This window comes from Aspergillus neoniger, assembly GCF_003184625.1.
Source record: "Aspergillus neoniger CBS 115656 unplaced genomic scaffold BO87scaffold_17, whole genome shotgun sequence".
Lineage (NCBI taxonomy): Eukaryota > Fungi > Ascomycota > Eurotiomycetes > Eurotiales > Aspergillaceae > Aspergillus > Aspergillus neoniger.
The window spans coordinates 344,807-366,985 of record NW_020291145.1 but is presented as its reverse complement, the minus strand read 5'-3'; the positions used below and the strand labels follow the sequence as shown (position 1 = coordinate 366,985).

Here is a 22,179-nt window from a genome sequence, read left to right as displayed (position 1 = left end):
GAGGGTGGGTGTGCTGGTGGTGGTTGTGTTGTGTAGGTCCGTAGGAGGTGGTGGTGATGGCGATGGGGGAGGGGAGGGAGGGAGAGGCGGGGACGGAATTTCATGGTGGAAGTTGCCCGTGTCTTTGTTGGACTCAATGAGAGACTTACTGGCGCGAAATTAAATGGTAATGAACGAGGAAGGTATTGCTTATGGCTTGTGTTCAGACAAATTCAATTGTATATGTGCCGTTTGTATGGTTGATATGAGGGCATTCGCATGCTTCTCCAATTCGGGGAAGCGGGGAATGCTTCTTTGGGGGTATAGAGCATGGCACTAATACGTCAGTAGATCATTTCTGAATCCACAGCCCTAACTGGCTGTCGGACTTCCCAAACCTGTTTCTATCTAGAGACTAAACTGGCTTCGAGAGCTCGCTGCAGACCTGGGTCTCCCTAGTGTGCCTGTTCCCTGCCATGTTGATGCAAAAATGTATAGTTTCTCCAATTCACCTCCAACATCATAAGATCTCTCCTTGCGTTGATAGCATCCCCCCTTTTTGGACTTAATGATAATGCCGAATATCCGGCCCCTATGTAGTAGTTGTATGCTGTAGATATATTTCCGTTGAACCCTCCTTTCGTACCATCACTCAAGGCAACACGAAAACTAAACCTACCATGCCACGCATCCTTAGACCTGGCAAATGCTTTCCCCATCTCCGCCCCTCGCGGGCATTCTCCACTACACCCCTCAGAGCTAATGACTCCCCCGCCCTCAACTTCCGCTCACTGCTCTCCGCTCTCCGCGCCCAGGACGACCTCATCGATATTACGCAGTCCACCTCCCCTGATCTTGAAATCGCCGCTCTGACTCGTCGCGTATACGAGACAAACTCTCCTGCCCCCCTCTTTCACAATGTCACCAACACAGAACCTGAAACCGGTCTCTTCAAGATCCTCGGTGCCCCCGTCGGTCTCCGCGCTGACCCTGCCACCCGATTCGGCCGTTTAGCCATTCAAATCGGCCTTCCACCGACTGCCACCCCGCTGGACATTCTCGAGAAGCTTATCGCTGCTAAGCACTTCACTCCACTACCCCCAATTCCTGTTCCGGCTTCTTCTGCCCCATGCAAGGAGAATATCCTCCGTGGGTCCCAGATTGACATGACCAAATGGCCTATTCCGCGTCTTCACCCACTTGACGGGGGCAACTACCTAGCCACATATGGCTTCCATATTCTTCAGTCTCCTGATAAAGCATGGACGTCATGGTCGATCTCCCGTGCTATGCACATCGCAAACACGCCCCGTACCATCACCGCACCGATCATGCCGGGCCAACATATCGCCCAGGTGCATAAGATGTGGGCCGACCAAGGCGCGAAAGATACCCCTTGGGCACTAGTCCTGGGTGGGCCTCCAGCTGCCGCCTTCGTTGGGGGCATGCCTCTTCCCGCATTCGTATCCGAAGATGGCTACATCGGTGCTCTCTGCGGTGAAGCAATGAAGGTGGTGAAATGCGAAACGAACGACCTCTACGTCCCCGCCAACGCAGAGATCGTGCTCGAAGGCCGCATCAGCACGACCGACGAAGTCGGCGAGGGCCCGATGGGCGAGTATCACGGGTACATGTTCCTGGACAAGGCAGTGCCCGAGCCGAAGATCGAAGTGGACTGCGTGACGTATCGGCGGGATCCCGTGGTCCCGATCTGCGTGGCGGGGTTAGCGCCGGACGAGACGCACACGGTGTGGGGGGCAGCGATATCAGCGGAGATCCTGGATGCGTTGAGGGAGGCGGGATTGCCGGTGAAGATAGCTTGGATGCCGTATGAGGCGCAGTGTTGTTGGGTGGTGGTTAGTGTGGATGTGGAGAGGCTGGGGAGAATGGGGATGAAGAAGGAGGAGCTGTCGAGGAGGGTTGGAGAGGTAGTCTTTGGGACTCATGCGGGGTGGGAGGCGCCCAAGGTGTTTGTTGTCGGGGATGATGTTGATGTTACGGACATTGGGCAGTTCGTGTGGGCGCTGGCGACGAGGTATCGTCCTGGGGCTGATGAATTGGTGTTTGAAGAAGCGGATGGCTTGCCTATGATTCCGTATATGACCAGAGCGAGTAGGGCGGAGGTGCCGAATCCGGGGAAGGGCGGGAAGAGTGTCGTGAATTTATTGCTGCCGTCGGAGTTTGAGGGGAAGAGGCCCTGGGTGCCGGGCAGCTTTGAGGGGTTGTATTCGGAGGAATTGAAGCAGAAAGTGTTGGGTAGATGGGAAGGGCTGTTTGGGAAGAAGTGAGTAATGTATCTAGAGTTGAGTTGAGCCAATCTTAAGATAAGGTTTCGAGAAGAATCTGGGAACTTGGTTTCCAACTGTCAGGCACAGGATTGTTTATCATGAACTAAATCGACATTAGTGGGATGTTGACAACATTATGCGCTAGATCAAATGAGACGGGCGCTATAATCAATTCGGCTATAGGAGAGCAAAGTACTAGCGCTTACCCACTTCGTATTCCACCGGAAACTGCTGATGACCCATAAAATCCCCAGCAAAACCTGACATCCCCACTCAGCTCCTGCACATTCACAATGTCCGCTCCCTTCATCCCAGACTTTCGTTCAATCGGGCAGAACATCCACTACTACGAGCCAGATCTTATAGATACACCAATACCTGAGAATGCAGTCACTCACCCATCCCTAATCATCCTGTGCACCTGGTACGGCGGCGCAACACCCCGCCGCGTGGCCAAATACACCAGCGGCTACCGTCAACGCTACCCCCGCACATCCATTCTGCTCATCAACACTTCTTTTCGCGACTATGTCGCCCGTTCACTGCACTCTATCGATGGAAACCTTACTCCCGCCAAGAATACAATAACCAAGACATTGCAGTCCTCTCCTGATGCCAGGATTTTGCTTCACGTGTTCTCTAATGGAGGCTGTAACACAGTCACACAACTCGCGCGAGCAATGAAGTCAGAACCAGCAAACTTCAAATCAGCGCTGAAGCTAATCATCTTCGACTGCTGTCCAGGAGACTCATCTTTCGACAGACTCTACGCTGCTGGAGCAGTGGCTCTACCGACAGCTCAACCTGGTCGTGCGATTGGAACTGCAGTGCTTTATTCCACTGCTAAGGTGGCATATGCGCTGCAGGGTATCAAGGCGATGAGGTCCATAGATGATTATCGTACAGAATTGAATGATGCGGAGATCTTTGGAGAGACGCGTAGGTTGTATCTCTATTCTAGGATTGATGACATGATCCCCTGGAAAGATGTGGAAGGGCATATGATTGAGGCTAGTCGCAGGGGGTATCCTGTTACAGGGGTCAGCTTTGAGGATGGGAAGCATTGTGGGTTAGTCATGGGGGATGAGCGGCGGTATTGGGATGCTGTAGAACGGGCCTGGGAGGGAGGGAAGACGATTGTCTGGGAGAGGAGTAGGCTGTGATTCAATCATCATATTGGTTCGGGACGGTCGTCTGGGTGTCCTAAAAGCTACTGAAAAAGGGCCCTAGAGTCAGATATAACGCGACTACCTTTTTGATAGGTATAATCAGTCATTGAATCAGGAAAGAACTAGTCAGCCTGAAGAATCCTTAAATCCACCAATCAAGCAGGGTGTCATCTCCTCGGTGACTTGGCGCCTGCCGGCCGCATCCCCGCTTTCGCGACTTCACCCCCAGTGCTTCTGCGCTGGATATGTCTCAACAGCCCATGGCCAAGGCAAGAAGTCCGTCCCTATAAACCAGACAGAGGCGTCCGGAGCAAATACAATCTTGGGTTTGCCACTTTAACGCCTAGATGCCTTCGGAAGTTGACCTGCCTCGCATCTGATTGTGAATACCCGACAGTTGCATTCCGCCTATCCTTGAAGATCCCGACCATCACGCCATCAATTACATTATCCTCCATCCAGCGTGATGTTAAGAACAAATTCTGTCGGCGAGAATTGGTGAAGAAACAATATACTCCGTTCTTTCCCGAGAATTCGACGAGGTGGATCCAACAGGGCAGGACGTACAATTACATAGCAGGATAGGAATATGTTCGACCCTTTCGGACGTTCTTGGCCGGTTTCCCACCGTGTTTCGGCCATTAGAAAACCATCAATCTCAGTTGGAAAACTACCGATCCGACAGACTCCTGCCCTCAAATCACACCGGCTTTCATTGAATGTGCAGGGCGAGACAGATTCAGGCATGTATGCCGATGCAGGACCTGCAACAGGGAGGCATAGGCCTTCCCGAAGGCCATATTGTGATCATCGGGTCAGTCCTCAAGTTAGTGCTGTGGCGAAGATTATCTAGCGCGCCGAAACGGAAGCCTGCTGCAACACCAGGCATGGGCTTCCCTGCCGGGTTGCCGGGTTTGGCTACCCGGAGCGCACGGGGTGTTGCAAGTCTCCCAGGAGAACATCATGATGGTGCCGGATTAGTGCTATTGTGACGTACATGTGCACTACCTCCTCTGACTTATTCAGCCCGATTAGATAGTGGTGAGTACAAAGGTCTAGTCATAGGATGCACTGAAGCGGCGATTGCTGACTCCGGATAGCAGGTCAGCCAAAGGCCGATATCGATCGAGGTGCAGCTTGGCATGGGAGGAGATTACCATGAGTCCTGCAATTGGCCATCATGCACGGCTACTGCAGAATTGCCCACCCGGCTATGGACCATGGGCTAGGTCTCCGAACTGCAAGACGACAAGGCATTCCGACCCGAGGAATGTAGCATACAGCACAAGATCTGGCTAGGCCGGTGATTGGAATCGCAGGGATGTACTTTACCAGCGACGTTCACATCCCGATTGCACACAATCTGGCGGCAAATTCGCTCAGAGAAGAACAAACTTCGTGGGGTGAACGAAACAGGCAATTGTGAAAATATCCTCTGTTTGCCCAAGATCTAGCATGCAAGTATCTCACCATATCCCTGACCCTATTGACCATGAAGTCATCGTGTTGGGCAATCTGGTGACGGGAATTGTCCGTGAAGTGGGCCGGTAAACGCTCTTCCGTTGGCTGCCGTGACTAGGATGCGGTCCGTAAAATGAGGCATTTGGCACAGAAGGTTCTGGCACAACTCCACCGACCAACCAAAAGCAAGCTAGTCACATTGATTGAACCAATACCAGTCAACGATGCAGTGCAGCGCCAGGAATGCGCCCAAGAATGTAGCGTCATCTGTTGTCTGAGATGGCAGAAGACGGTCTTCCCCAGACACCCACCCCCGCATTTCGGTTATTGACTGGATCATGGCCCCAGGATCGACCATTAGGCTACCACTTGAAGTTATATTCGTGCGCTGCTATAGGTCTGACCTCATAAAGAAAATAACTATATAAGCTGCATGTTTACTGCCCCAAACGAGGATTTTGGAAGCCAGGCTCAATTGTTCCTCTAATTCGTATTCTCTTCAATTCCACTATGTCTTCCGAGAAAGACTTTGGCGGCGAGAAAGCTGCCAATGACCCCAAGTCTAGCTTGGATCTCAAGTCGGACGCCAAACACATCGAGGTCGCCGAAAATGCAACCGACGTCGAGGCGCTCGCTGCCAGCGTCAATGACTTGCCCGTTACTTGGTTTGTGTGGGTAGTGGCCCTAACCGCCTCCATTGCCGGCATGTTGTTCGGTTACGACACGGGTATCATTTCCGGGGTGTTGGTGGTGCTCAAGGACGACCTGAACAATCGTCCAGTGACCAGCTCCGAGAAAGAAATGATCACCTCTCTCTGCTCCGGTGGTGCCTTCATCGGGGCGATTTTTGCTGGTAACACCGCAGACCGAGTAAGTGTCTTCCTGCGCGGCTGCAAAAGCAAAAAGGACACTACTAACCCAAACCTGCAGTTTGGTCGCAAGATGGCCATCTATCTCGGCTGTGTTCTCTTCGTCATTGGCTCCGTGCTCCAAGCCGCGGCCTATACGATCGCGCAGATGGCGGTGGGTCGCGTGGTAGTCGGACTGGGCGTAGGCTCGGCCGCGATGGTGGTGCCGCTGTACGTTGCGGAGATCGCACCGGCTGGGGCTCGCGGTCGCTTAATTGGGCTAAACAACATGTCCATCACCGGTGGACAGGTCATCTCGTATGCGATCGGAGCGGCCTTTGCGAGCGTCAGCCACGGTTGGCGCTACATGGTCGGCCTGGGCGCTCTCCCCGCCCTTATCCTCGGCTGTATGATGCCGTTCTGTCCCGAATCACCACGCCATCTCATCTACAATGGGTGCATGGAAGAAGCTCGCAGCGTCCTGGGCCGTATCTACAGCAGCGCCGCAACGGACGAGCAAATTGCCGCGTTGTTGGTGACGATCCGCGCGGCCTGCGATCAGACCCGCGAGATGAACGACACGGGGAGCGGGTGGTCGAAGGTCGTAAAATTGCATACTGTGGGGAGTAATCTGCGCGCGTTGATAGCGGCGTGCGGGTTAATGGTCATCTCCCAGATGAGTGGGTTCAATGCCCTGATGTACTACTCTTCGACACTGTTTGCGTTGGTGGGGTTCAACAACTCGACGGCCGTGGGGCTGGTGGTCGCGGGCACCAACTTTATCATGACTTGGGTCAACATGATGGTGGTGGATGGCTGGGGTCGCCGACGCTTGCTGCTTGCAACAGCCTGGGGAATGGCGGTGGGGATGGCCGCCGTTGCGATCGCCTTCCACTGGGTTCCCGTCAATATGGAGACGCTAGAGCCCCTCAACCCGGGCATTTCCCCGGCGGCTATCGTCATTCTGGTGTTCGTCATCTGGTTTGTCGTGTTCTACGGGGTTTCGGTTGGCAATACCGCCTGGATGAGCACAGACTTCTTCCCATTGGAGGTGCGCGCGATGGGCACCATGTGGATGACTTGCTCCAACTGGGGCAGCAATGTTATCGTCTCCAGCACCTTCCTCACCATGGCCAAATCCATGACCCCATCCGGCGCATTTGGCTTTTACGCAGCCCTATGCGGCATTTCCTACGTCTGGATTTACTTCTTCTATCCCGAGGTCTCCGGACTCGTCCTGGAAGAAGTGCAGGAGGTGTTCCAGCACGGCTTCGGAGTCCGGTACGCCCGACAGCTGCGCAAGGAGCGAAAAGACATCATCGAAGAGCGAATGCGAAGTGCGGACAAGCCGATTCCGATGGGTCATTAGATGGATGTCACTTCACTTACTGGCTGAGTGGAGTGTGACTATGTGTGTAAAGTAGTACTTTAGGTAGCACTCTCTGTAACGAGCGACTATCATGACATCATATTCCAAAAACCTGTCCCATCATTGGTGAATTGGGTAGCACAACCAAGGCTTTCCCTAAGGATCCAGTTAGTCGCGTGGATTCCAATCAACAGAGTAAGTAAGCCCGGAGCCTCCCCACGGGGAGACCAGAGCCTACAGTAACTTTATCTCCTTCCCCTCTCCCGTGTCCACCAATCCTACCCTCATCTCGGCATCCCCCAACCCCGGCATGTTTTATACCTCCCCAACTTGGCTTCGGAATCCGGCTTCCGATGCGATGGCTTTCAGTTGCCGGTGTCATGCCATACGGAAATCACTGAAAGTATGCAATGGTCTAATCTCGACATTGTGCCACCATAGCACTTTCTACTACACAATGATGGTGATACCGAAGGGGTTGAGAAGGGGGGAACTCTTTCCGCATATTTCCGACACAGAATGAACGACTACTGAGTTAAGAGGACGCACTCGGAATTCGTAGACTTAATATCGGTATTTGATATCCCTGCACACTATGTGTAGGATGTATACCTGGATATAGGTTTCCTTGATGTATCACCGGGTAAGATGAATCATGCATGGCTGCCGTGGATTTCCGAGTGCGGAGGATATGTACGCTGTCAACCATCTGGAGTCTTGAATTCTTCTCTATTAGCGGGGTAGACACGATTCTAGCTACATCATCTATGAAGGAATGGGCTGCTCTCTGTTAGGTGCTGTAATGAATCCCTCTATGACCGTAACCTGTGTGCATAACCTCCGTCACTATCTGTAGCCTTTCCCCTTTTGGATGCATCAAGGCTCATACGTCATCCCATCTCATGGACCAGCCCAGACTCAGCTATTGCTTTGACTTCATCGGAAAAGTTTTTCACGCAGGGGAGACAACCCTGAATTTCACGGAAGATGACAATTTCCAGTTCAGGCCACGTAGGCAGAGTGGAGAAATTAGGTATCAATATCAGAGATTCCGCTTTTGAGTAAGGAGAATTCCAATTAATCTACGGGACAGTCCCATATTCAGAGGATAATTCCATTTACTCCACGGGGTCCTCCTCAACTATTCATATTGAGTTACACAGGACTACAGAACTTTACGGTCTGGACCACTTTGTCACTGACTTGACAGCTACAATATTGGGAATTCCCGTGTTTTCAACAGCTTCACTGACGGCGCTTTCCACATCACAATGGAATATCTCCACTATCCATGCTAAATTTGACAATTTGTCACGGATCCTTCCAGCGGACTCACAGTGAATAAGTCATGTGACCTGCCAAATTTTGGGCTATATAATCTCGTGAACACCAGCCTTCTCTGCACTTCCCATCAAGCAGCACAACAGTCAGAGGCACCCACCGATAAATAGTCAGAGACGGCCATTGCAATCGAGGAAGAAGCAGAGTTGAATCGGATTCATACGCATCTTTAATCAGCCCAATATTGCCATGTTTTCCATGATGGCTTTCTGGTCAGGGAGAGGTTTTCGGGGTGTTGATAACGGATGAGTTGGCAGGTATCTCTTTGGTGCTTTTGTGGAAGTGAGCTAATTTTCCAGTCAGTTGCTGATATCAAACTACTTTCGAAAGATGAAGTCAGTCGGTTACATGAAGAAGTATTACTATCCATTATCGTTTCATATGTTCTCTACTGATGTGCTCGGGTCCAATAGATTGCGATATGCCTCTTAGTCTGCTGTTCAGATAGACACGATACATCGTCTTTGGTCTGCTGGTTAGTACCTTGTCGCAACATGGTTATGGGGAACTCGGATCCGAGTTTCCATCGGATGATACAGTGCCCATTCGTCAACGGGGTATCCTGTAAACCACGGAAATGGGAGTGATCTGGGATCAAGATCTGCCAGAACATTTCAGATCGATTCATATCCTAACATCACCATACAGAAGTAATCAGTGATTTATCGGAATGTCTCGGAAATCGAAGACAAGAAATCCTGCATCAAAGAATTGCTGCTAAAGATGACATCCAACAACTGACATGGGATTATATTCAAAATGCCCATGCATACATCCTCGCCACGGTCTGGCTCGACAGCGATCCTCTGATGACTGGCGCAAATAACATATAGTTCCGCCTATTGCGTTCCATAATACCATCAACAGATATAACGGGGCGGGGAGCCGACGAGACCGGTCGCCACCGAGAATCGCCTGTTGTATGTGCTTCTAACGGCCACGGGCGACGCCTACTGGTTTGAGATCCGGCCCATCTCCGACTCGAGGAGAATCCGTGCACCTCCCCCCGCACCACCCACTCCCGCCGACCGGCCAGGTCGAGCACCTCGTGTGTCGGCATGGCTCGGCCGTAGCGGTGCAGATTGGCCTGACACTGCCTCGCAGAAGGAGTTTGACTGTCTTTCCATCACGGATCGCAGGAGGTGAGCGCGCTAGGATAGCACCGACCATTCTGATGATACATTCAATGAAGATAATGGATACGAGTCTGACGGTGTACCCAATTAAGATATAGGACATCTTTTTGAAAGAGCATGGAATTGAGATACTGGACATAAGTTTGACGATGTACTCGATCAAGACAATGGACATGAGTTTGACAATACTAGCCAATCGGACCGTTCACACAGTCCGCATGAGATGGACAAGAACGGTGGTGAGTAGTATGCAGACAAGCAGCCCCCTAAGGTGGCTGCCACCTTTCCTCCCCTACTGTCTGTCCACGAACTGCAGCCGCCGAGTGATCAGCAGCCCGCCCTCCTCTTGGGCAAGGACGCAGAGGGTATTGATGACTAATCTGTTATTGGCTCATACTTTAAGACCCCTGACCAAGAGAGTATGATCCTGAATCCTGAGACTGTACCTGTGGTGTCGCTGGATTATGCAGAGCCGACCCCCTCAGCTAGCTCTCTGCTAAAAGCAGATGGTATTGTCCTCCTCTTTCTCAGTGTATCAAACCACATCCTATTCTTCTAGAGTGTTCTTGTATATTAACCGTGTGTTGCTCCCATACCAGAATGCACGGACCCCATCATTATCCTGACGGACGAAGAGGCCGAGACCGTTACTAATACTAATGAGGAAGACGATCTGGAGCTCGCAACCGCGCCAGGTACCGAGGCGAGGTAAGTTACACCAGTATACAGGTTGAAAGGTCAACGTCTTACTGGTGCCCAGGAGCCATGCCTTCGTGAACAGTCTGTGTTGTGATGAATTTGATCCGGAGATTTGGGCGCTAGCATGTTATATATTCAAGATCCCACCGGAACTGGGTAAAAACGTTAGAGATAAGATCCCTATCCAGGGTTTCCGGCCCGAGCGACATCCTTATCCGTACCAGGTGTACGCCTCCATGTGGCTGCTAGCGTGTGAGGCGACTAGCAACCAGCGCGGCAGATTTTTGGCGGATGATATTGGGTTTGGCAAGGTTGGTGCCCTCCGCTCCATGGTGTATTCTTCCACGTCCGCCAGCTAATCACCGAATCTAATATCTAGACACTCACGGTCACCCTTGCCGTGCTTGCCGCGAGATGGGTTGAAATAGCCATGCAGCGAGCACGCGATAACCTCTTTACTGGGCCAGACGACGCACGGTGCGATCATGACCATGACCTCCCCATCTGGTGTCCCTGCTGACCGTCCGCGCCGAATCACCGTCTTACCAAAATCTGCAAGGGCGTTAATTATATCTTCATGGAAGTCTTTCTCCTGATGAACTGGTGCACCGAGTGGCAGAAGATTGTTGATCCCACCGATCCCCATATCCGCCAAATGGTTATTGTCCGGGGATATGGGAAATCCTTCTCGGGTATCCCGACCTGGGAGGAGTGGCAGCATCGTTATGATAAGACGCAGTTCTACCACAAGCAAGCCGGATGATGGAAGGTCCTTGTCCTCAAAGACGTGTAACGCCGCCATGGCCTAGCTGGCATGACTGCAGCCGAGGACACGGAGTGGTGTCACCTTATGGAGCATCCTGCGCGCGATGACTGCGGGCGCCTTGTTGTACTCACGACCTCCGAGAGCTATGAACGCCGGTTTGCCAGGCACGTCTCTCTGTCGCAGGAATATGTCGTGAATAAATCCAAGAAGCAGGCCAGTCGTGTTTGGAGCAACTGTGTCTACCAAAGATTGAAAGCTACGATGACTTGCTAAGGGACTCGACCCATTTCCAGCGGTCTTGGGCATCTCGATACCATTGTTGCGTCTCTCGAAGAAGAGAAGGTACAGAAAAGAAAAACGAAACGAAAAATAAATAAGAACGTACATACAAAGAGGAAGAAACGGAAGAAAAGGAAACCAACAATCAAATTCATTGAATGCCCGTCAAAAATGACTAGTTATAGAAGAGAGACCCATGTGGTGTTGGAAAAGAAAAACAGCACCACATCATGAGCTGGATGGATTGGGATCAGCGATAGTCAATACTGCTTGATCTAGTGGATGAATTCATCATCCCCGACAGTGAGGAACTAACGACTGCAGGCCTGAGGCGAACTCCTCTGATAAATGGGTTTGTTTTCACAGGCCATGGTTGGTCCTTCTGCTGACACTCCATCACGTTATATCACATACACCTTCTACGAGCTGGATGTTTTGATTACAACAACATACAATACTGCTCTGATATACTGGGTGGAATCACCATGTCCGGCAGTGAAGAAAGAAAAAGCTGCAGTACTGAAGCGGAATCCTGCGGCTCATGGTTCATTTTCACAGGCCATGGTTGGCCTTGCTCCTGGCCCCCATCTTAAGGGCAACACGCAGTGTGCGGCCCTAGTTCATTGTTGGTCACATTGTTGCCTCAACTGTGGTGGCCTATGAGCAACTTATTATACGCTTAACCACCATCCTAGCATTTCCTCTTCGGTCGTTCCAGCAAAATGTCACTTTTAATCTTCCATTTTACAGGCTGTGTGGGGACAAATCCATCGGTCCTTGCGCCCTGTGATTCATTATACAAATATAATTCGGTCAAGAAAAAGATAACCGACAAGGTGCGTTATGAGATGTGAGATGGCTTGTTTACCAAAGCCATCACTTGCACCCTACGGAATATTATACTGTGCCATGCTTTGCCCATCTCATACTCCTTATCGCCATGAAAACATACTCTCGACCAAGTCGATTCTCTTGTTCGCTATACAACAAACCCCACTATGAACGGGGCTCCCACCTCAACGGCAAGGCTATTCCTTTTTTCTTCAAGGACGTCAAGAACACGGAGCTTGCAGCAAAATCACTTCAAGCAAGACTCCTATGGCGCCCGGGATTTGGTGGTGCGATAGGCCCGCTAATACTCAATGGCCGAGAGCCACATTCGATTAGCATTACCCAATGGCTCTCCGATCGGAATGAGAGAAAGGTACACAGTGGTTGTCAGACTTGGACACATCACTTTCTCTCATCGCGTCGTTGCCCAGGGAAGAGGGATTAGTTCCATTGACACCTGACGAGATGCCTTCAGGGTTTCAAACGTATCGCATCTCTGCTATGACAGTTGAGAAAGGACAGAGACTGTGTGCTCTTGGCGAATATACTCGAGCGCAAAATCCATGTACTCGGTCGGCGCTGCTTTCGAATGCACAAGCTGGAATTAGGTTGATGAAGCACACCCCAGCTCGACCTGGCTTGGTGCTTGTCATGTGTTTCTATGCTGATAACTGACTCATCAGATGGGTCTGGAGAAGATGTTTTTGCTGTCCATGTTATTTGGTATTTGTGTACTTCTCCAGATCAGAAGAAGCTCAAGCCCCGTTTTAACGGATTAATGAGATACTTCTGCTCTATAACCGTGTTTTTGTTCTTGACATTACTTCAATCTGGAGACATAACGATTAATATCTATCCTGCGTTTCTCAATTTTCACAACAGTCGGGACTTCTAGATGTCGTTGGAACACAGTCTTACCACCTAATCTTACAAAGGGCAATTATCGATGGAATTGCCATTAAATGGAGTCATGTCTCGGTTGTTAAACTGATGGACAAGGCTGCAACAGAGCATGTTATATGCGTGGTGTCGTGAGCCTAGATATCTGTGATCAAAAGTATACGAGGATATCGAAATTGTGTAACGCCCAAGAGACGCTGGTCAGTGTTTGTTCTCTGCTAATCAGATTACACGAGTCTATTGACAAAGGTTGAAATGGTTATCCTTCCTATTTCTGTGCAACAATCGATTGCTCTGTTCGCAAGAGCAGGCAGCAAACTTGAGCTGAGATCGATCAACACCTACCGTTAACGAGTCCAATTATCAGCAGCGCGGTACAGATAAGACACCCATTTTCAACACTTTGAGCAGTACCATGTCATGGCTTGGTGTGGCTTGTCTCCCCGATTGGCATACCCGCAATCGTGATCTTCCTACCGTCCGCCCAAATTGGACAAATGCATACCTCCTCGGTATCTTGCTCTGGCCGGTTTATGAAGATAGATATCAAGGGCGACGACGAATGCGACGATGCTTTGTGTACTGAGAAGCTGCCAAGCAAACAATTAGGTGCTTTCCCACTCAACGGATATTAGAGAAACCTCAAACGTCCGGACGAGTGCAGCGATTTCGCCAAACGGCAGTGTGGGCATCTCCCCGGCGAAATGGTCCGGTTGATAACTCATGCCGTGGACTGTATGCACACCTTCAGGACGTCCATGTACCACATACCACAAGATTTGTTGGGTCCCTACAAGCAGCGATGTCGACAAGAACGTACAGACCCGACTGATGTATCCCTGCATCGTCTGTGGAAAGGCTTATATACTGAAAGACCGACTACCCCAATCTCAACAATCTCTACTGGAAGCTTCTGCTGATGACACGAATGTCCAAGGAAGGTATCAAACACTGCTGGTCGCTGAGCATGTATTCAGGCACTGCGCTATAGCAAACGCAGTTTGAAACGTCATCCGCAGCATAAGGCGACAGATAGCGGGCCTACCACAACCTTCCCACAACGTGGACCGAGCTGCTGTCGAAGGGGGTCGCATGGACGGACTCTCGATCTTTCGCACTGGAAGCAGATCAGGAACGGTGGCGAGTACTGTTCGGGGAGACCTGTGGTTGTGGCTTTATCGGTGTGCCTGGAGCTTTGGCGAGGTACAGGATTTCAACGAACCGCAAGCGGTAACTGTGATGTTCCATTCGTCTTACTCAGAGACACAATAGATTTCAATCTGAGTTATACAAACCATCCGGCCATAGACAAAGAAGATAGGTGGAGGATGGGGAACTGTGAACCGATCCATTTTCGAGGATGGCTCTGTGAAGGTCAAAAACGGTCAATGTGCTATAGAATCAAGGAAACGCAATCGCCAACTATGGTTATTGCGGAGACAGCGATATACGCCGGAGTCACTATACACCTAAGGATGGGCCTTCCTATCCTGTCAGCTTGCATTTTCGTTACTTCTCTCACTATACGAAGATGACGCTGAGGATATAGACTCTGGTTCAAGCAATACATTTCCGCAAGAACCTCTTTTTCACAGTATAAGGGCATTATGTGATCGTCTGACCTGGCTCTGTCTGACTTTCAGATCGAAGAAGAGGATGCGGAACGGTTCCCACCATTGATCCCTAAGTTCATATTAGGTCTTCGATTGTCAGCCTCACCTACTGTTTGTTCTAGGGTCATCGAATATACCAGCCACAGTCAGACTGTCGCAACCAGCGATCAGAGTTCTGTGGAATAAGGCCGCAGCAACCAAGAGAGTGGTGCGTGGTTGCGGGAGCATCCTCAAACCCTGTACGTGATGCGGAACACCTTTGCCGATCTCACAGAGTACGACACGTGCCTTCACAACGCACTGGTCTACGAGAAAGAAGCCAAGGATAAAGCCGCCAGGGATCATGCAGGAGGATACTGCCTGCTGCTCGTGGTGGCCGTGCCGAACCTTGGCAACCGTCGATATATCGCCTTTCTTTTTCCGCAGGACTGTGAAAGGCGCCTGCGGCCGGAAGATCATCTGACGGTCATCTTTGACTTGGAGAACTCTGCTCCTGAGACAGGATGGCGTGCGGTTATTATGAAGAATATCAGCTTCACACCTCCGGGGTTCTGCACCCTCAGCCTCATCCGGCCATGGAACCGCGAAACCGGCACATGGGTCGACCTGCCTGCAGACCAGGAGCCTAATGCGATTCCCTTCACTACACTGATCGATGTGGTTGGCGCGCGCAAGCTCCTTGCCTCTATCCAGCCGCAGCGGGTTGTCGTGCACCTAGTATCATAGAACCTACCCTACCGCCGTCAAATTACAGCGGCCATCCCATGAGCTTGATAGATCGTGTGGGAGTCAACTATGATGTCCTCCCATTGGTTTGGCTTACTACAGCACGGTTCTTATCTTTTCGCGGTATATCATAAAGGATTATACTGGGTGCTCGAACCATCAACATCTTTCATTGGTTTGTGCGTCTGTGCCCCTCCTACGCTTCTCAATCGGCTTGTTCGTCGAAATTAAGGGAGATTTATTAGGAAGGTTATCACTCCGCACTGCAGGGCAATTTATATATACATAAAGCGACATGCTCAGACACAATCCATTCAGTCGAATTTCCGGCAGACAATATTCTAATCCTTCCCAACAACATTGGGACTGTATGCCTCCTAGCCTCAACCACCACTTATGGATCTTGTCAATTCGCCGGCGACCTCTGCAATTTTTATCGGCTCCTTTATGATCGACCGACGTGTACCTATCAACAACAGTCATCAATCGGCTGGACGATGCATACCAACAAGAGATATACCGAAGGCTTCCTGCCATACGCCGCGACATTCAAGTGCCAGAAGAGCGCATGATGGACCGAAGGCTGGCTGGCGATACTCTTCGTTGGAAGTTTCCCAACCACATGAAAGACTGGAATCTAGTCGCAGAAAAACTGGCAAGACATTCACGTTGAATACAATGTCCGAAAAAAGACCTGAAACAGGCGTACCGCAATTTACCCCTAGGTATTCGGTGCTTGTGCGCGCTCCAGGACCTGGAGAAAAAGCAACCGGCAGAATCAAGAGATACAAGCACGTCAGAACCATTATTGGGCGACTTATATAACTCGTTCACTCTTTCGCCAAGGGCGAGCCATTCAAAAGTCCAAGGTGATACGCTACAACTCGCCTGGGCTCCCTGGGTTCGAGAGTGTATATGAATGGGATCATCTACGAAGATGGTGACCACGATAATCTCAAGTAACATCGTGTCTTTACATGAAGAAGGCAAAATAAAAATGTTCGAGGTCTGCTCGGTTTCCTTGACAGAAATGGAAGGCCAAAGAGTGCATGAAGTGAGTGAGGAGCAGATCAGGCGCAGATTTGGTTCTATGCGAAAGCCAGGGCCGTCTGGGTCTATTTCTGGTACTGGAACGAACCGAGAAAAGTCACGGAAACAAGACGCAACGTGGCTTCGGTGCGCCTTCGATATACGCTGGAATCTTGAATGCAACACCTGAGGAATTGGACATACAAGATACGAATTTGATACGACTGTCACCGCAGATCTTCGCTATCAGCTGTTCAGATGAGAGTCTCTTCGCAATATCTCGTGGCATGAAATATGCTTCGCTTTTGTTGACGTTGGAATATATCTGCAGGCTTCGTCTACGCGGGGGTGACTGGCTCAATATCGGTCCAGGATGAGGACAACATTTCTTCCCCATAGAAGGGACTGAGAAGGATGTGACGGAGATACCGGAATGAAATACCACTAGAGAGAACGAAAATCAAAAAGATACATGAAGAATGAAGAGGATCATAATGAATGAACGAACGAACGAAACTGAGCAATAAATGAACGCAACTGCAAAAGAACAGAAGGCTAATCAAGCAACGAAAGCAACAGAATAAGCAAGGACATAAATCCAAGAGGTAACGGCAGGAAAAAATAACTAGAAATAAGGAAGGGAAAGAAACCGATCCATGATTCGAAGATGGCTCCAGACCACCAAGGCAAACGGGTCCGCGAATGATGTTCCCGAGAGCTAGAGGGCCAAAGCAGGCCTGACCGATTGCTACACCTGCTTGCAGTGGTTCTTTCAGTCCTGACACCAACTCCGACGGGAACTACGAAATCCTTGGGAACACTTCCATGAAAACACATCCGTCTACCTGATCAGAGCGCAGCAACGACGGCTTTCCTTGTGGACACTCACGCCATGATATACTTTCTTGTTAGGCATGTCATTCCCTCAATCCCATTTGCTTCACGGAATTATACGAAGCAATATGTTGAGGAAACCTACGCAGTTATATTCCACGAAACAATCTGCAATACCTGACCAACGAAGTGATAGCACTTGACTATGCTCTGGTTGGAATGAACAACCTTTTCATTCGCACCGTTAGAGTTCCGTGGCCTAAGCCTGCTGTGGGTGGTGGAGTCTTTCCCAAACTGTGGACGCTATGCCCGTCGCCAGTTAATAAGATTTGGATGGATATCCGGCCAAGGGTTTCTTTGCGAATCCCCAGGGTCTCAAACGATATGATACACGTTATCTTGCTTTTGAGTCAGCCAACATTACTTCTTCAGGCATTTGAGGACAAGCAGACACGCACAGAAGATGGATGTGAAACCCACAGCAGGCAGTGCAAGATTTCTTCGAGAGGTCGACTTGGCCGGTAGTGAAGAGGCAGTCAGGCATCTGGAAGAAAACTCTGCCTGGGCTGCGGACCTCGAGAATAACGATGCTGCTGACCAGAGAGTTGGGATGTTGACAATGCCATTGACATGACGTCCATTGAACTTCATACAGAGTTCGATGAGACGCCTGTTCATGCTTGTTTGTGGATACACTTGAAATGCAACCCCATAACGGTGGAGATAAAGGAGAGACAATAATAACTTTGAAGCGTCACCTGATCGATTTACTATAATGTGACCACGATACTAAAATATACTTTCTTGCTTTACCAAATAATCACCGCATTCACGCGTCTGGGACGATTGCTACAGAAAGATCTAAGCACGGCGTTCTGGTTGCGAAGTGAAACAAGGGAGCAACCGGAAGGATCTCCGGGGTGGTGGTTGCATCAAATGCGGTCAATATATCGGCAAGCTGATTAACTGCGGCCTTCGCTCTCGTTGTATATTCCTGTTATCGTCGAACCAGGTCTGCATTGTGGCATCGCGATTAAAGTTCGCCGTCGAAAAGTCTCGCCGGAGAAGCATGGATGACTGTCCTGTCTTCTTGGTCCACTGAATATAGTTTGCTGGTGCGCCCATCTCGAAGAACCCCCTGATAATACAATCAAGCCCCGGATCAAGCTGCTTCATCATTAACTCCTTGTTGATGGAAGATCATGTCTATCGATGACTAGCAGGCCAGATATCAACCATGCAGTGTGAGTACTGACAAGATTCTGCTCCAATGCCAGCTCTTCGTCACCGGCATCTTCCGCCCGGAACTCATCGTCATCGACGAGGCGGCGCGCGCGTCTGAGGCGGACCTGTGCCCGGTCTTCGCCAACTATGATCCTTGTTGGTACTTGATCATCGGGGACCCGTTCCAGTTGCATCCGGTGGTTGAGTCGACGCACCAGAATAACCCACTCCATGCCGTGTCGGCCACCTCCCTCTTCCGGCATCTGCACATGAACGGGATGCTGCTCTGCATGCTGAACGTGCAGTACTGTATGGCTAGTATGCTGGGCGATCTGGTCTGTTACCGGCTGGGCTATTCAATTAGGACATGGTGTCTTATTCTAGATATCGAACGACAGAAAAGATAACAAGCACAACACATAGGTGCATCAGACGTGTCAAGTAGGATCATATTGGCTTGAACGATTATTAACGGAGTACCGATATTCCAAGTTGGGACTGCTTCCTTTCATGTGCTGGAAACCCATTTGTATAACTCTAACGTGATCCGAACCGATTGTTCGGGTCTGGGCGTTCATCGGCACATTAGAATAAGAAGGACACTGATGGAAATACCATGCGTCAGTCCTGGTTATATACTGATGTCTCCTTCTGATGAAAGCTAGTGGTTGAGTTTCACACCTCCGTCCTGAGCACGCCGCTTCCACGAGAAATAAGGAAATCTCATTCTTCCCCAGTGTCGGGGTTTCCATCGACAATATAAAGGCTCTTCAAAGTGGTGAGGAAGGTAATAAGGAGTCTATACAGCCTCAACAAGCACTCTGGGTAACACACGGGTCCGAAACAAACACGCAGTGCTGTCTCTCAAGCACGGGTCCTTTAAATCACATCACTGAGAGCATGTGATGAGACTCTTTCGCTACTTTTGCATGCAGGCCTATTTACTTTACCTCGTTATGAAGTACAAGGATGGTGCCTAACAGGAGATCCAGACAAAGTCAACGAAGAGTACAAGCTGAACGGCTTTGAGAATGGGCAAGATCTCACATTGTCCCGAGTAACGAATGCAGCGCCCCTTTGCCAAACAGCGAGATATGGGACGAAAGCAGGATGTGCGGTCGGTCCTACAATTGAAGCACTGCATATGAACAGATGGTGAAGGAATCCTTGCCAACGAATGGACCAACCCACAGGGCTCTTGGTCATTCTTCCCAGACTCTTTCTCATCCACTGGCTATAGCTAGCCCTTCGGCACGCGCTCAAAAGGATTCGGAGGAGTATTGTGTTTCTAACTTCAAGAATGCAGCACAAACATGTATTTCTTCGGCGGTCGCAGCGCGCTATCCAGAGAGATGGCGGAGAAGCACCAGCTGCTGAAACATCATGTGAAATACAAGCGCCTCTACCCTGTTGAGATTGGCACCTATGAAGCAAATTTACGGTACAATCACAAGAAATGCTGCGAGTACTTATAATGAGACATGTGAATTTGGGGGTATCAGATTGTAGGGACATGATTCCAGGGGAATCTATACACAACGAATCCCAATCACCATGTTCTCTTGTCTCATATGCAGTGCACCAGATCTATGGCTGCTCTGTGGGGGGTGGTATACATGATTTGGATATGGCTTATAGATTGATCGGGTTCAAGTTATCAATGAGTTTGACTTTGTCTATCAGTCCACCGGCCCCACTGTTCATAGTGGGGGTGGTCGAAGGGCGGAACAGTCAACGTCGATTGTGAAGAGGGTAACTGGGCAAGGCGTAATGTCTGGCCCAAATAATGCTTGCTCGCTGCCACAAATAGGGTAGTAAGTGGCAGCGAAATGGCAAAGACAGTGGTGGGGGAACGTGTCACGGGAGTTTCTATTATTCGGTTACAGGAAACGTTATTGCGAGCTACACCATACCCAGTGATAGGGGTGATGATGCATATCTCAAATATGATCATTCGATTCTTCACCAAGAAACCCATGTTAAATCCTTGTCAGGTCTTGCGATGGCAACTTCATGAGTGAGCAGGCACGCAATATTCTCATCAAGCACAACCTATCGCTTTCGCGAAAATACTGCGAAAAGAACTACACATTGAATATAGATATTTCTCAACCCCACAATCCAATGAAACATGCATAAACTAAACCTGTCAAGACCACCTAAGAAGTCGTATTCCCCCGAATCCTCGGCTCGAGAGGGAAATCCTGCTCCTCTGGTTCCAGATCCTTGTATAAACTATCCCATCTCTTCCGCAGCGGCTCTGGAGTCTCCCATGCGTACTCAGGATCCCTCAACCAGAGACGCAGTAAATGGCGCCTATGTTCTCATTAATCATTTTCACACTCACACCAATGACGGAAGAATCACTTACTCCTTCCCAGGCCCATCCGTGAACCCATTCCTGGCATGGAAGATACTCAGGTTATTCACGTACTGAATATCTCCTTTCTGGAATCCAAGCGACGCACTGTGCTTTTCAGCCAAAAAGTGCAGCGCATCGAGCGCCTCTGCCTGCGCTTCGGTGATCGGTGGAATATTGGTAGATCGAGGTTGTGCCATGAATCCAGTAAAGTAGCGGCGAGCGTATTGGATCAGGACTCGTTCCGGGGTGCTAGATGTGGCAGGTTGGTGGTAGAGGAGTGGACGGGTGCTGTATGGCTGCGTGGGGTTGGAGAATCTATCCTCCAGTTAGCGTCACTTATGTCACATAGAGAGCATGGAAGATATGTACCCATCAAACGGCCATTCCTGCGTAAGCGTATGAATCAAATCCGGCCTCTCCTTGGCAAGAATGTTGTAGACGTGCCAGCTACTAGCTAGCTTGCTTTCTCCGCCCTCTGCGGCTTCTTGGAGACAGAGGAGGGAGATAATATCGCCCGAGTCGGTGTGGAAGACTTGCTTATCGGCTGTGTTGGAGGGCGCGCCGATAGTCCCCGGTTGGACGGTATTGGAGATGTCTTTGATGTGGGATAGCACACGGGAAGGGGCTCCCTTGGTCCGGTTATCTTCCTGTCTTCCGCGGTAGTTTCCGATGTGGGAGGAGACGCCTGCGTAGATAATGATGTTGTCTTCGCGGGAGTAGTTGTCGATGCGAAGGCCGCGGACGACGACGAAGCCCCGACCTAGGTGGATTTCGCGGGAGAGATCGCGAAGGACAGGGTGAAGGGTTGGTAGGGGAAAAGTAGATTGGTTGATTGAACCTAGGGAAAGGTTCTTTGCTGTGAAATGTTAGCGATAAACATTCTTCTAGGATGGGGAGGAATTACATTTAAACGACTGCAGGGCTTGGTCGATTTCGTCAAGCTGCGCATCATTCAATTTGTAGATCCAGTCATCGCGCTTCTCTACTTCTGTTCCTTCCCAGACCAGAGGAGAGTTGAGATGCTCGGGGAAGCCTTGGGGCAGAGTCTTAGGCAGGGTTTCAGAGGTGACACGGCGCTGGGTGCGGGCTGTGTATTTAACGTAGTCGGGGTGGTATTGGATGTCTGGTTGGACGAGTGTTTGTACCTCAACCATGATGGATAGTAGTTGTTATTTGAAATAACTTTAATGTGATGTCTGCTGAAAACGAAAAGAAGATGGACTGGCTAAGCAGTCTTGGATTAGGTATATAAATGGTGTGGTAATCACATCATCTCAAGCTAGCATTACGATGCCGAAGCCATTCAGAAAAGCGCTGGCTGTCAT

At 50.1% G+C, this 22,179-nt stretch overlaps 7 protein-coding genes across 7 annotated transcripts; 5 read left to right on the top strand and 2 right to left on the bottom strand.

The window, feature by feature from the left end:
* The first annotated feature begins 633 nt into the window (after positions 1 to 633).
* Positions 634 to 2,321, top strand: BO87DRAFT_376822 (UbiD family decarboxylase). The gene has a single exon (XM_025623401.1). It carries the CDS (start codon positions 660 to 662, stop codon positions 2,265 to 2,267), a length of 1,608 nt encoding a protein of 535 aa, XP_025479491.1. The 5' UTR covers positions 634 to 659; the 3' UTR covers positions 2,268 to 2,321.
* Positions 2,322 to 2,534: 213 nt separating this feature from the next.
* BO87DRAFT_376821 (DNA repair protein) lies at positions 2,535 to 3,624 on the top strand. Its single transcript, XM_025623400.1, has one exon. It carries the CDS (start codon positions 2,561 to 2,563, stop codon positions 3,428 to 3,430), a length of 870 nt encoding a protein of 289 aa, XP_025479490.1. The 5' UTR covers positions 2,535 to 2,560; the 3' UTR covers positions 3,431 to 3,624.
* Positions 3,625 to 5,407: 1,783 nt separating this feature from the next.
* On the top strand, positions 5,408 to 7,114 carry BO87DRAFT_426283 (general substrate transporter; the record flags this gene model as incomplete). Its single annotated transcript, XM_025627353.1, has 2 exons — positions 5,408 to 5,767; positions 5,828 to 7,114. The coding sequence occupies 2 exons, from the start codon at positions 5,408 to 5,410 to the stop codon at positions 7,112 to 7,114; spliced, it is 1,647 nt and encodes a 548-aa protein (XP_025479489.1).
* A 2,626-nt stretch (positions 7,115 to 9,740) lies between these two features.
* Positions 9,741 to 11,053, top strand: BO87DRAFT_386981 (uncharacterized protein; the record flags this gene model as incomplete). Its single annotated transcript, XM_025624787.1, has 5 exons — positions 9,741 to 9,956; positions 9,995 to 10,100; positions 10,191 to 10,299; positions 10,352 to 10,601; positions 10,850 to 11,053. The coding sequence occupies 5 exons, from the start codon at positions 9,741 to 9,743 to the stop codon at positions 11,051 to 11,053; spliced, it is 885 nt and encodes a 294-aa protein (XP_025479488.1).
* A 3,872-nt stretch (positions 11,054 to 14,925) lies between these two features.
* Positions 14,926 to 15,405, top strand: BO87DRAFT_386980 (uncharacterized protein; the record flags this gene model as incomplete). Its single annotated transcript, XM_025624786.1, has 1 exon — positions 14,926 to 15,405. The coding sequence occupies one exon, from the start codon at positions 14,926 to 14,928 to the stop codon at positions 15,403 to 15,405; it is 480 nt and encodes a 159-aa protein (XP_025479487.1).
* A 2,805-nt stretch (positions 15,406 to 18,210) lies between these two features.
* On the bottom strand, positions 18,211 to 18,755 carry BO87DRAFT_426280 (uncharacterized protein; the record flags this gene model as incomplete). The annotated part of the gene is made up of 2 exons (XM_025627352.1): positions 18,211 to 18,435; positions 18,525 to 18,755. 2 exons carry the CDS (start codon positions 18,753 to 18,755, stop codon positions 18,211 to 18,213), a joined length of 456 nt encoding a protein of 151 aa, XP_025479486.1.
* Positions 18,756 to 20,606: 1,851 nt separating this feature from the next.
* BO87DRAFT_416190 (TauD/TfdA family dioxygenase) lies at positions 20,607 to 22,008 on the bottom strand (the record flags this gene model as incomplete). Its single annotated transcript, XM_025626736.1, has 4 exons — positions 20,607 to 20,808; positions 20,864 to 21,169; positions 21,224 to 21,710; positions 21,759 to 22,008. The coding sequence occupies 4 exons, from the start codon at positions 22,006 to 22,008 to the stop codon at positions 20,652 to 20,654; spliced, it is 1,200 nt and encodes a 399-aa protein (XP_025479485.1). The 3' UTR covers positions 20,607 to 20,651.
* Positions 22,009 to 22,179: the final 171 nt, after the last annotated feature.